Here is a 12339-nt window from a genome sequence, read left to right on the forward strand (position 1 = left end):
TTACCATTGTTGTCGGGTACTCCTTAAATTCACCCATAATATGGATAATATAGGCTTATAGTCAATCATTGTGACCTGACTTTATGTCTAAAGTCATGTCCCCAGTAGAAGTACATCTGGATTTAGAAATTAATTAAAAGTCAAACCTAAGAACTGTGTCGCTATTCCCATTGCATTTCTGCTGCAAGAGCAAGAGCAAATACATGTGAATAATGCATTTTCATTTGTTTGTAACAGTGGAGTGAGTGTAGTGAGTGGGAGTGTGAAATAACATGTTGAACACTGTTCATATACTTGCAAATGTGAGACAATATTTGAATTGTGTGAATATAAATATGCACTCTTGAAAAAAAAAAAAAGTTGATTTAAGGTCAACGTGGTGATTAACAAAAAACTATAGAGAAATGTTACAGGTGTGGGTGTTGGAAGCAGGATCCATAGAGCTGTGCAAAGATAAGGTCATTCTAAAACATGCCTGTGCATTAGAAAATATCCAGGCAATCTGTGCACAGATGCCACACACAAAGAGAATTATGTGCTACACAATTTAATAAGAAACATGCATCCAGCTGTCTACTTTGGTAATGATGCCAGAGAAGGAGCTGCCTCAAACAAAAACTACAAATGGTTGCATATCACGGTATAGAAATAACAACACCTCCGGGTTTATGTGGATGCCTGAATTATTGACTGCATAAAATTGTTGGTGAACTGATATAGCTGTAGTCTGACAATCTGTGCAAGTTGCTTCACTGGTCACCACCATTCATTCATTGAAATACCCAGTGTTGAAGCTCATGAATGTGTACGTATTTTGGGCAAACGTGAACTGAACTTATTACTGCCTGATGAATGAACTGTGAACATGTTAATTCTGGTATCAGCATGAGCTTCAATTTAACTTCGTTCAATAGGGTGCCAGATTTCTTTAGTGTTGGAGGCGAAAACTCTGCTAAACACACTGTAAAGAGCCCTTATTATTTAGTGGAAAAACATTCAATCTGGCAACAACATTAGCCACTAGTGTCTCATCGCCGCATCCATCATCGACATAACACTTGGCTCTCTTCTGCACACGTCTCCTGCAGATAGAGCCTCTGTCCTGTCTTGTCCTGTCTGGTACATGGACCAGTTTGATCTCTTCATATTGGACAATACACTTTTGGAGACAGAACCAGTGAAACTGTGGATAGAGGATACATTCTGCTTCCATCCTCTGGAGAAGGTGCTCGGCTTGTTTTCGTTAGTTTGGGGCAAATCTGAAGATGGAGCCTCACAGGTAAATAGTGTTATAGTGTTATAAGTTAAATAGTGCGTAAATGAGCTAGTGGGTGAGACGGAACTGCTCCAGTGTTCTGCCGTGTGCTAGGTATTCGTGTTGTGAATTAAGCTTTGAATTAATTCAGGTAGAAAATGAACTTTCCCAATACAGGAAATACCAGCTTCATGCAAAGAGTAGGTGGGTAAAGTGTTTTGCAGATGTCACAATGACAGTAAACACTGACTGGACCTGGAATCACACTGCCAACCATCCAAGTTACTTATATCATTTACACATCATAGCAAATCAAAAATGTGAATGCATGGTTGATTAGAACAGGTGAAGAGTACAGACCTCGATGTGTTATTTTAAGCAGTTTACAAAAAGCAAGGATGTTCAACTTGCAGATATAGTAAGCTGGTATTGTTTTCATATTTTTTAGATACAGAATCTGTATACCAAATCTTTCTGCCACTGTAATGTTCATGTATTTTTCATGGACAAGTTTTTTGTCAAAATTTCTTTTGTAGAGTAAAATCAAATCAATCAATCAGTCAAAAATGTATAGTAAATCAAACTATAATTTTAAATTGACCAAATTACAAAAAATCACTGAATCTTCATATAGCTTGCTAAATACTACTAGATAACCTGTTTTCGAATAGAGTGAGCCCAGTACCTACAGTCTTAAGTCCATCCATGAAGCAAGTCAAGCTTACAGGTATAAGAAAAAAGCTTGAGAGCTCTTGTCTGGTCCACTTACCTCTCATTGTGTATCTGGGTAATTACACCTGAAATTGAGGGTGCCACCAACAGCACAGTCACACACTTTCCAATTTCTCCACTGGGCCATGTCCAAAAGCACACACACCATAGCCACACTTTGTCAACCCAGGTGCTGGCGCTATCCCACTCTCCTAAATGGAGTTTTTTTTTTTCACATTCATCTTCCCCATTCTATTTCCTCCCACCAGCTCCATATCTATTAGTGATGACATTCCATTCTACTTTTTAATCACCTCTTGGTGCATTGTCCTTCTGGGGCTAAATAACTTCATAGTTGACGATGGTAAAGCCCATATATTCTCTGTCAAAAAGTCCACACAGCTATAAACACCTTTTTTTTTTTCTTCTTCTTTTTGGTCATATTTCGGTCCATGATTTGTGCTTTTTAGAATCAAGGTGAAATGTTTTATGATAATATGATTCCACACTTGTTCAACGGAATTTCTGTTTTTCCACATACCTATTTGGTATTGCTATGGTAAGATCGACCTCTTACTGATACATCTCATTTGTAAAAATAAAGGACTTTTATTTTTGTAATCAGTGTGCTTCTGACATTTTATTCAAGCCCTGTGATATACATTTTGCTGTGACAGCTCGAGGCTGATCTTATATTTTAATGTTATTTGCTTGTTTTGGAGAAGCACCTGATTTTACACTTAAAGGAGCCATTGACACACTCACTCTATTTGTCTTAAAGGACTCGTATTAATCCATTTTCTGATCTATGTTATAATGTTGTTTCTGCATCAAAACATACCAGACATTGTGTGTTGGGTGTCACTTACACATGCTTAACACACAAACCCTACTTAGACTGAGTTTTCTTGCAAACAAAAACACACTCCCCTTGTCATGTCATGTGGTGATGTGTTCCACTGTGTTTTTAAATTCCATACACTTTCACTAAAATCATTTGGATGATTTCATCCCTAGAATTGTCTGTCTCTACTGAACAAAAGGTAAAAGGTAGTTTTTTACAGAAAAACTATAACTTCATGACATCACAAGGTGGAACTGAGCATTTTGAAGAAACCAGGGCTACTTAAACATGTGTGAGTGAAACAAAACACAACTCTGAGTATGTTTGTGATGAGATAACATTCTAACATCGTTTAATGCTCACAAGAATCCATTTTGTGTAATATGCACCCTTTAATTATTATATTTACATAAGGTTGCTAGACAAATCTTTGCCTATTCCTGTCATAGTAATATTACTGGTTGGGACATAAAAATGTGGACACTGCTTCCATTGGAATTTGTTTTGGTTTTGGTTAGACTGGAAATTCAGTCTTTTAGAAAAGTCATCTATTTGATGTAGAGTAGATTGCTGTTTGGCAAAATAGTCAGAAAGATTCAAATTGTTCTCCTCAGTCCTTCTCCCACATGACATGTGCAACATGACAGCTGCTTTAACGTGCCTCCTCACTCGTCACTCCATTTCCTTGAATTCCCTCACTGTCACTTAAGCAAAAGGACAAATGTGAATGCTTTTGGTGCTTGGCATCTCTGAGTCAAACACATCTAAGTCTCAATCTGCAGCAGTAACAGCCGCCGGCAGCCATCCCCACTCCCATGTTGTGTCGGCTGGAATCACTCTTATCGCACTCCCAAGAACGTCTTTGGCTGTCCTTGGAGGCGAGCAGTCAGGGATGGAGGGAGGCAGACGGAGGGGGGAAGGTGAGGGAGAGGGGAAGTGCAGGCTTATGGGACTGCCGCCATTTGTATTCCTCTCTCATCCTTGACGGGACAGGCAGCATGGGGAGGCTCAGTGGTCGGCGCGGTGGTAAAAGGGCTTAAAAAAAAAGAAAAAAGATATGTTATAAGATCTTTACAAGTCACTGGCCTCTGTCATATCACTTGTAGATAATGAAATCAACAAGGCTGCTGTACATGTAATGATAAGGATAGTGTCAGCAAAGGACATGCTGAAATGTTCTTGTCTTGACATTCCTTTTGCAGTCATTTAACAGTTCAGCTAATTTAATGTAGCATTATGGACTTCTTTTAATCAAACTGATCAATATTTTGATGCAATATTTTAAGGACTTTCAAACTGTCCAAAGCATATGTCAGTGGAGCTGTGTCTGTACCAAATTAGTTTTGCTCCAATACACATATATTGTAAAAGCAATACACACACACACATATATATATTATGTGTGTATTAGTGTGTATCCACTATATCCACTGTGTTTTTTTCTGTCTTCTGTCTATAGTTAATTTTTATACAATTTTTGTCTATTTTATTGAAATTAAGTATTAATGAATTATTTAGTAATTATTGTTGTGTACTGCACTTTGCTCAGCTGTGTTGTTTTTAAAAAGCATTAGACATAAAGTTGGATTGGATATCTGAATTTCAAAAGACATATTTTTCAGAGGATTTCCCGCCTAAATACCTTCTTATTACCTTACATACTTTTGGACCAAGTACCAGAATTGCTTAGCTTTTTGAATGTAAGCAGAAAGTGCCCACTCATAATACCATGATTAATTGTCATCTCCAGGTCTATTGTACACAGTATGTCCGCCCACTCTACCAGTGTTCCCATTATAAATGGCTGAAAAATCAATATCCTTATAGACACCCACTCAGTATAATGAGATTTATCAACATGCTTTTGACCCATACAGTGACTCTGTTGCAGCCAGACTGTATGGACATCTGTGAGTGATGAAGACATAAGCTTTAAATTGAGATGGGATGTAAAGTGTAACTAATCCCAAAGCTCCTCTATTGATCGCTTTCAGAGCTAAGTGGCTCCAAAAGCTTGTATGACATCATTTTACCATTAGAAAACATAATGGCTTTTCCTGAGCATGTACTTCTTTTTTATCAGACAATGCTGCATTCGTTTTGTTTTTCCAAAAAGATGGATGCTGTTTTCTATTAGATCATGCAATTTAGAATAACAACGCAGAATTTAAAAACACCAGTGACTTGAATAAAGTGATGTGACTTAGAATTTTAATACTGATCCTGAAAGTCCATTCTGGTAATCTAATAGCAAAAATAATTGTGTATGTTCAAATATTTTTCAGATTGCATTATTAGTTAACCTCTTCATATTTTCCAGTTTTGCTGCACGTATATCAGCATCTATATCCAACTGAAAACATGCACACTAGGTTGCAGTCTCCATCTTAAGTAGTCCTGACCAAGATCTGATCAAATAGTTACAACCAACATATTGTGCAATGCTGATTAGGGAGCCCCTGCAATCTATGAGTTTAGCGTTTGAAGAGTCATTGAAAGTCACTAGACGTTTCTGTTTAGTAATTGTGTGCCCAAACACATCAATCAGCTTTTGTTACTTCTCAGACCAGTCCTTTTTGCCCTCAGAGTGGTGCTTGTGGAAAGTGTCTGCTTGAGTTTGTATTCATTTGTGTGTCCCTGTGTGTGTGCATACAGATGAAGTGCAGTGGATCATAGAGGCACTAGGCCTGTCTGCAGAGAGCACGACCTCTCTGATGCTCTGTCACAGCCTGGTTAGACTAGGGCACAAGGTGAATCCTGTCTGGTACAAGTGGCTTATTATCATGCCACAGAAATACAATGACTTGAGGCAATGAAAGGCATATGCTGAATATCAATACATTTAACTGCACTGGGAATAGGGTGTCACATTTACCGCTTGGTGTTCGGTGACTGGAACCATTTATTTACTGAGTGTTTTAAAGCAAATTACATGGTTGCATTACGTTTTATAGTTAACGTATTGGTCAAGGCAGCTGCCTGTGACTCACAGTTTATGTGCTTTATAACATTAACTCCAATTAAATATATTGTGAATCTCCCACGGGGCTTGGTTTTATTACCAAGTGTTAATTACGACATGAGTTGCATTCGTCTGTGAGAGAAAATATATGGGGAAAGAATAGCTTGTGTAACAGGCTGACGTAATGGTGCTTCTCGGTTGTGAAGTTGTCACATGTTTATCAGCATTCTGTCATGGCAGTCCATTTTTTCCAAACACATTCAAGGGAGTGACCTCCTGTTAGTGGATTACCTTGAGGCTATTTATAGTCTGATAAACCCACTTTTAACTGTGTCTGTCTATTGTGGCAGCACTTGTGGCAGGCTGTTCTCTCAGGGGAGGAGCTGTCTCCAGGATGTTTCCACAGGGAACACAAAAGGTGTGCACTGCTCTATTTCAAACATCATTTACTTGAGGCCCAAGCTGGTGTTGACACAGATTCAAAGTTTACTTTTTTGTTGAGTTACCAAAGGAGTGCAACACAACATGCTATGTTTCTGTATTCAGTCTGTCTTACCTTGAATAACTAAACTAAAAGTAAACACTAATTATTTTAGAATTAGTGCTTTCAACAAATATGGGCCTAATGGACAGTAAACATTTCACAATAGAGCAATTTTTATTATTTTTTTTTAAATCATATCTATTGCCCTAACTAGCACAAACAAACAGAACTAATAGTTATAATTAATTGGTATATTGGTTACATTTGGTTACATTTTTGAGATATTTGATGATAATACTTTTGTTCAGAAAAAGTAGGGTTCAGTTTTAAACTTTGAAAATCAAACTATTTCCAAGATGTTGAGAAAGTGACACAATTTGGATGTGGGTTCTTTAAGTGTAAGAGTTGTGGTGTTCTAGACCTCGTGTCTTTGTGACTTCTGCTCCTGGTTGTTTAATTCTTACTTATAGTGTTACCTGATGGTTATATTTTGAATGTGTCACAAAAGTTGGAAAAAAGCTTTGATCCGTGCACCTGTCAGAGATACTGTACTTGAAATCCCTGAGCTTTTGGGCTTTTTTGGCAAGTTGTGCTTCTCAGGCTGCAGCGATCAGCCTAACAGGACAAGAATTATAGCAACAAGGAGACAATTTTCAGAAAGAGAAGACAGAAGAGACAGCTGCCTGGAGCTCTCCTGGCATTCACAGCCCATAAAGATACATCTAATAAAGTACTGTGCCTTATTGCCTAGGTGGCTGTTTCCCTCCAAAACACAGGTCTGGGCCTCATAAAATGGAAATATATGGTATGTGGGTCTGGTGTGTATCCAGCCCAAAGAGCTTGTGATTTAATCAGTGGAGCGCTGGTTTACATAGGCATTTTATGAAGAGATAACAGTATGTGGGACCATAGTTTCACGAAGAAAAAGACCTTAGAGACAATAAAACTCAGAGTGACTTTAATTGTCCATATGGTACTGTTAAATATGCAAAGCTACTGTTGCACAGAAGGGGAAATGTCTTATTTTTACTGTAAATATCCCAGATGGAGCATCAAGTTAAATGCTAGAAAAACACAAGTATTGCATAGAGACCAATATAAAAGAGTGGAGCAGGTTCCACAAGAACAATGCAATAGTCCTACAAAGTACTTGTTTTAGATTTACCAATTATAAAGTCATAATCATGAATTTAAGCTGATGGGTAGGCAACATTTTGACAGTTCAAAAATAGACTAATTTGTTTGACACTGAAATTTAAACGGCAGCTTTCAGTGAAGATGGTTGTCTCTGCTGAGCTTATTATTGAGCATAAGTCTCCAAGCATGATCTTTAATTGATTAGTAAATAGATATGTTATCACTGGAATTAGCCTAACCCTAATAAAACTAATGAATAAAAAACATTCAGAAGTAACTAAATCTCATTCAGACAATTATGGTGTTATTAGTGACTGAAAGAAATAAATCTGTTTCAAAATAAAAGCATTGTTTACAGAGAGTTACAAATGTACAAAATAAAATTGAATTGTCTCAGTGGGCTGTGATCCGTTGCTGAAGCTGTCTCTGTTATCTTATCACTAGAGTGTAGTAGCCGAGACAGTGTGCTCTGTATTGTTTGGGTCAACAGCTTGAATCGGGTCAGTGCCTCTGGATAACAGGGTTTGAAGGTTCCTGTCTCTGTGTTTCAAAATAATATGCAAATAAGACCTTTCCGGGCCGCTACAGTAGCTGAGCTGCAGAAGAAGAAATCAGCCTCTATAATGATAACAGTCTCTGTTTGGACTGGCTCAAATATACAATTCTGACATTTTCTCAAGAGTGAATGTATCTGCAAACTGTGTGGCACAAGTTTAATGGGAGGGTAATGCCTACGCACTTACAGGTTGAAAAAATGAACTACAATCACAGCTGAACCTGAAATGCCAGTACCTTAAGTACAATTTTTCTCACTCTCAGTATATCAACAGGCCATGCCTCGTGTGAAAACTCAGAACCTCCAGAATTCAGCCACTGAGCTGCAGAAGCTGCACTAGCACTGATATAGGTTTAAACCAACTGGATTTAGTTGTAAGAACTACAACCCAGGATGTGTGAGGCTCATTATGCCTGAGCGCCAGAGAAGAAGGGCCTATTAGTATAACAAATCGATGCTCCTAGTAGGCGGGAAGTGGAATGACGCGACGTGACTCTCCCTAAACAGTTTGTATAGAACAATAACATTTTATTTGTCTTAGTTATACAAAATTTGGTGTGCACATTTGTGACATTGTCTCCATTAAAAAACTCAATGACCCCCACACCCCATTTACAGTGTGTTGCCATGGCGACAAGCCAAAAATTTGCCCTTGCCAATTGGACATCCTTACACAAACTTTGCCGTAGCCAAACCAAATTTGGTAGCCAGATGCATTATGGCAATAGGAACAAAAATTTATATTGTGACCATGCCCCTTTATATATAATATAATAACAAAGAGAAAAAATATAAATGGTCAACAAATTTTAAATAAGTAACAAAAAATATTGTAAGATACAGGTGTCAAATAAGGCATAATTATATAAATGTATAAGTACAAGTTAAAATAAAATAGAAAAATAAGTAATAAAAATATTATTATGATTATATATTATTTATGTTTTTAAAGGCCCCATAATACTCTATTTTCTGATATGTGTTATAATGTAGTTTCCTCATAAACAGACCTGAAGTTGTGTTTTATTTTATTCACACATGTTTAACACACAAACCCTGCATATTTAGTTCATCTCTCCACCTTGTGATGTCATCAAGTGGTAATACAGGAAGTACACTGTGTTTTTAAACTAAACAAGAATCATTTGGATCATTTCAGACCTGCAATTGCCAGTCTGCTGAACAAAACCTAAAAGATAGCTGTTAAATATCATTACATGACATCACAAGGTGGAACAGATCATTTGGAGCTTGGGAGATGTAGACAGACTAATAATAAAAGATTACCATAATCAGACATGTGTGAATGAAACAAAACAGAACTCCAGGTCCATTTTTCAGGAGGTTACAACATTATAACATGCCTTAAAGCTCACATGAATCAATTTTGTGCAATATAAGACCTTTAATCATTCATTACCCATTTCCCCTCCACCCTTGTGCTGAAAAAACTTAATAATGTGAAAAACATGACAAAAAAGTTTGGAAAAAAGGATTTAAAGATGTACACATAAATATGTAAGCAAATGAGCTAAAGAAAATTCATGAAAAAGGGTGAATATTGAGTGAAATCTAAGTTCTTTCAGTTATATTACTTCTGTTTACCTATTGTTTTACAGAATATATATATTTATGTTTTTCTTTCTTTGGGTTCCCTGGGTTTGATCACATATAGATGCTTAATTGTTCTAATTTCTTTTTAATAAACCTACTCTCCATCTGTTCATATGTATGAAGGACAGACAGAAAATCACATTCCAAGGAGGGGCGACCAAGAGCCTGGACTGGAACCTGGAGACGTGATCATAGTTTTGGATCAGAAGGTCCATCCCATGTACCAGAGACAGGGAGATGACCTGATCACAAAGATGGACGTCAAACTGGTGAAAGCTCTGTGCAGATTCAGAAAAACTGTAACAACACTGGACCACAGGACTTTTGTCATCACCTCCTCACTTGGTAACTGAATCATGGTCGATTTAAAGATGCATTGCGTAATTTTTCTCATGGATGGTCTACCACCTCTCTGTTTCCATGGAGAAGTCTTTGCCTTGGCTGGAATTTTCTACAGCATGGCACTGAAGCTGTATTGTGTAACTTTTCTGGTGGAGGGTCCATCAAATGCTTTTCTCCATGGAGATGTTCTTGCTTTGTCTGGAATGTTTCACATTATGGCATTAAACCTTTCTATCTTCATGGAGACCAAACCGGACCAAGTTACAGATCAGATCTGTGGAGAGGCGACCCTGCTCACAATCTGAATGCCTGTTTTTCTAAGTATTTTTGAGCTATAAAACCACCTGTAATTGAATCAATGTAAAGTAAAGTTTAATGCCATACTGTGGAACATTCCACACAAAGCAATGACATCTCCATAGAAATCAGCAGGTGACGGACCCCAACCCAAAAGTTACACAGTGCACCTTTTAAACATATAAATTTCCAAAGAAACAACCACATGATGCAACAAGGCCAAGGTAAAGGCCAGATCTGTGGAGAGGCTCCATCGCTGACAATGAGAATGCCTGTTTTTAAAGTATTTTTGAACAATAAAAATACTATAATGGACTTATCATAAGATTCATACATTTTATGGCATACTGTGGAACATTCCAGTCAAGGCAGTAACAGCTCCACAGAGACAAAGTTATACAGTGCACCTTTTAAAATGTCAGTCTTGTAAATTCTTAAATTACCAATGGTTTGTTTTGTTAACAGGATAAGTCATCAAACCCAATGACACCAAATGCATCTAGAATGAAGGAATGAGGATTTACACGAACCCTTTAGATTTAGACGAGTAGAGTTTTTCTCTCAAACTGAAAACACACTATTCCACCTTCTGATGTCATGTGGCAATGCGGGAAGTGCTTCACTGTGTTTTTAAACTCCATACACTTTCACTAGAATTTTTTGTATGATTTCAACCGTGGAATTGCCCCTCTCTTTTGAACTAAAGGCAAAAGGAGCTGTTAACCTGAGAATTACTGCTTTATGACATCACAAGGTAGAAAAGAGCACTTTGAGCTTGTAGACGGACCAATAATAAAGGGGAATTCAGACATGTGAATGCAACAAAACACAACTTCAAATCTGTTTTTGAGGAGGTAGCAACATTCTATCATGACTAAATGCTCACAAGATTTCAAATATAGAACTTTATTTACGCCCAATTAACCTTCTCAAACTACAACACCTAATACATTATTGATAGTAATTTTGTCTACATCTTCTCAATGACAGACAGCAATATAAGCCTGCCATGTCCTATTGTCATCTGAGTAGCAGTGTTCTAAATTGTGCTTTTGTTTAGAGACAGAATTCCCAGAGAAAGACCCTGAACACCTCATGTACCAGTTGGAGAGACTGCTACCTTCCAGAGAAGATGTGATGCTGATGGACGACATGGAGGAAGTGGACCTGGAGGAGGGGGATGTCCAGGCCAGGCAGAGGAAGCACCAGAGAGAGGTCTACCAGGAGGATGAAGATGCTCCACGATCAGGAGTCCAGTGCCAGACCTAATGAACCGCTCCTCTGCCCAAACTCAAAATGCCTGCCAGAGTTTTGCATTCTTCATTTGAGGCTTGGACTCAAAAAACGCCAAAATCTGTCACACTGTAAATGTTTGTAACATCTTTATTTGTGTTTTTGTCAGATTATACTTTCTGTGAAGGTAATTTCATATTTTTGTTAATAAAACGCACAATATTTGCAAATGTGGTCTTCATCTATCATCTCTTCTCAGTATAGAACTAAAATTAAACCTATTAGGAGTTTTTACATGGTTGTAGCTGAATATTAGTGGGAGTCAGTTACTAGTGGTACTAAATATGTAACTCCGCTTGTCTCCATGGCGATGTTAATACTATGCCTGGAACGTTCAGCACCTTTACTTCCTCTTTATGTTAGTTGTGATGACTCCTTGGCAGTAAAATAGAAAACTTGACTCTTTCACCACTTTTATTTCTGTTCTCATTGCAGATCTAAACTGTTTTTTTCCTAAACTTTTAAACAAGTCTTTACAGGTCCCAGAGGCTACTGTTTGTGGTGAGTGTTTGCATGCACTTATTAACGTACTAACCTTACAAAAGCACAGGCGGTGGGTCTAATCCAGCTACAGAGGGCGCTGTGTCCCTCTGTGCCAGTCCCCAGCCTGGACAAATGGATAGGGTTGCTTTAGCTTAAAACCTGCCGCCTTTGTCGTGATCACACAAGTTTGAGTAACCCTTTATTATTAGCCTGTCTACATCTTCAAAGCTCAATGCTCTGTTCCACCTTGTGATGTCATGTAGTGGTGGTTTTAGAGTTAACTGCTACTTTTTTGTCTTAAATTTAGTCAGAGATTGACAGTTCCAGGACAGAAGAAGAACTCAGCCTAAATATGATTGGT

The 12339-nt window shown here is 37.8% G+C and overlaps 1 protein-coding gene across 1 annotated transcript; it reads left to right on the plus strand.

Annotated features, from left to right (window-relative positions):
- The first annotated feature begins 9676 nt into the window (after window positions 1-9676).
- On the plus strand, window positions 9677-11471 carry LOC129409252 (dnaJ homolog subfamily A member 4-like). The gene is made up of 2 exons (XM_055154840.1): window positions 9677-9908; window positions 11269-11471. The coding sequence occupies exons 1-2, from the start codon at window positions 9677-9679 to the stop codon at window positions 11469-11471; spliced, it is 435 nt and encodes a 144-aa protein (XP_055010815.1).
- The last annotated feature ends 868 nt before the right edge of the window (window positions 11472-12339 follow it).

The sequence above is a fragment of the Boleophthalmus pectinirostris genome, unplaced genomic scaffold (assembly GCF_026225935.1).
Source record: "Boleophthalmus pectinirostris isolate CB_2022bp ecotype Guang Dong unplaced genomic scaffold, ASM2622593v1 HiC_scaffold_19, whole genome shotgun sequence".
In the NCBI taxonomy this organism is placed as follows: Eukaryota; Metazoa; Chordata; class Actinopteri; order Gobiiformes; family Gobiidae; genus Boleophthalmus; species Boleophthalmus pectinirostris.

Excerpts from the sequence above, each read along its gene's own strand:
- LOC129409252 (XM_055154840.1), top strand. The coding sequence starts at position 9,677 with ATGTATGAAGGACAGACAGAAAATCACATTCCAAGGAGGGGCGACCAA. Across the intron at positions 9,909-11,268 it reads TGTCATCACCTCCTCACTTG|AATTCCCAGAGAAAGACCCT; the intron begins GTAACTGAATCA and ends GTTTAGAGACAG.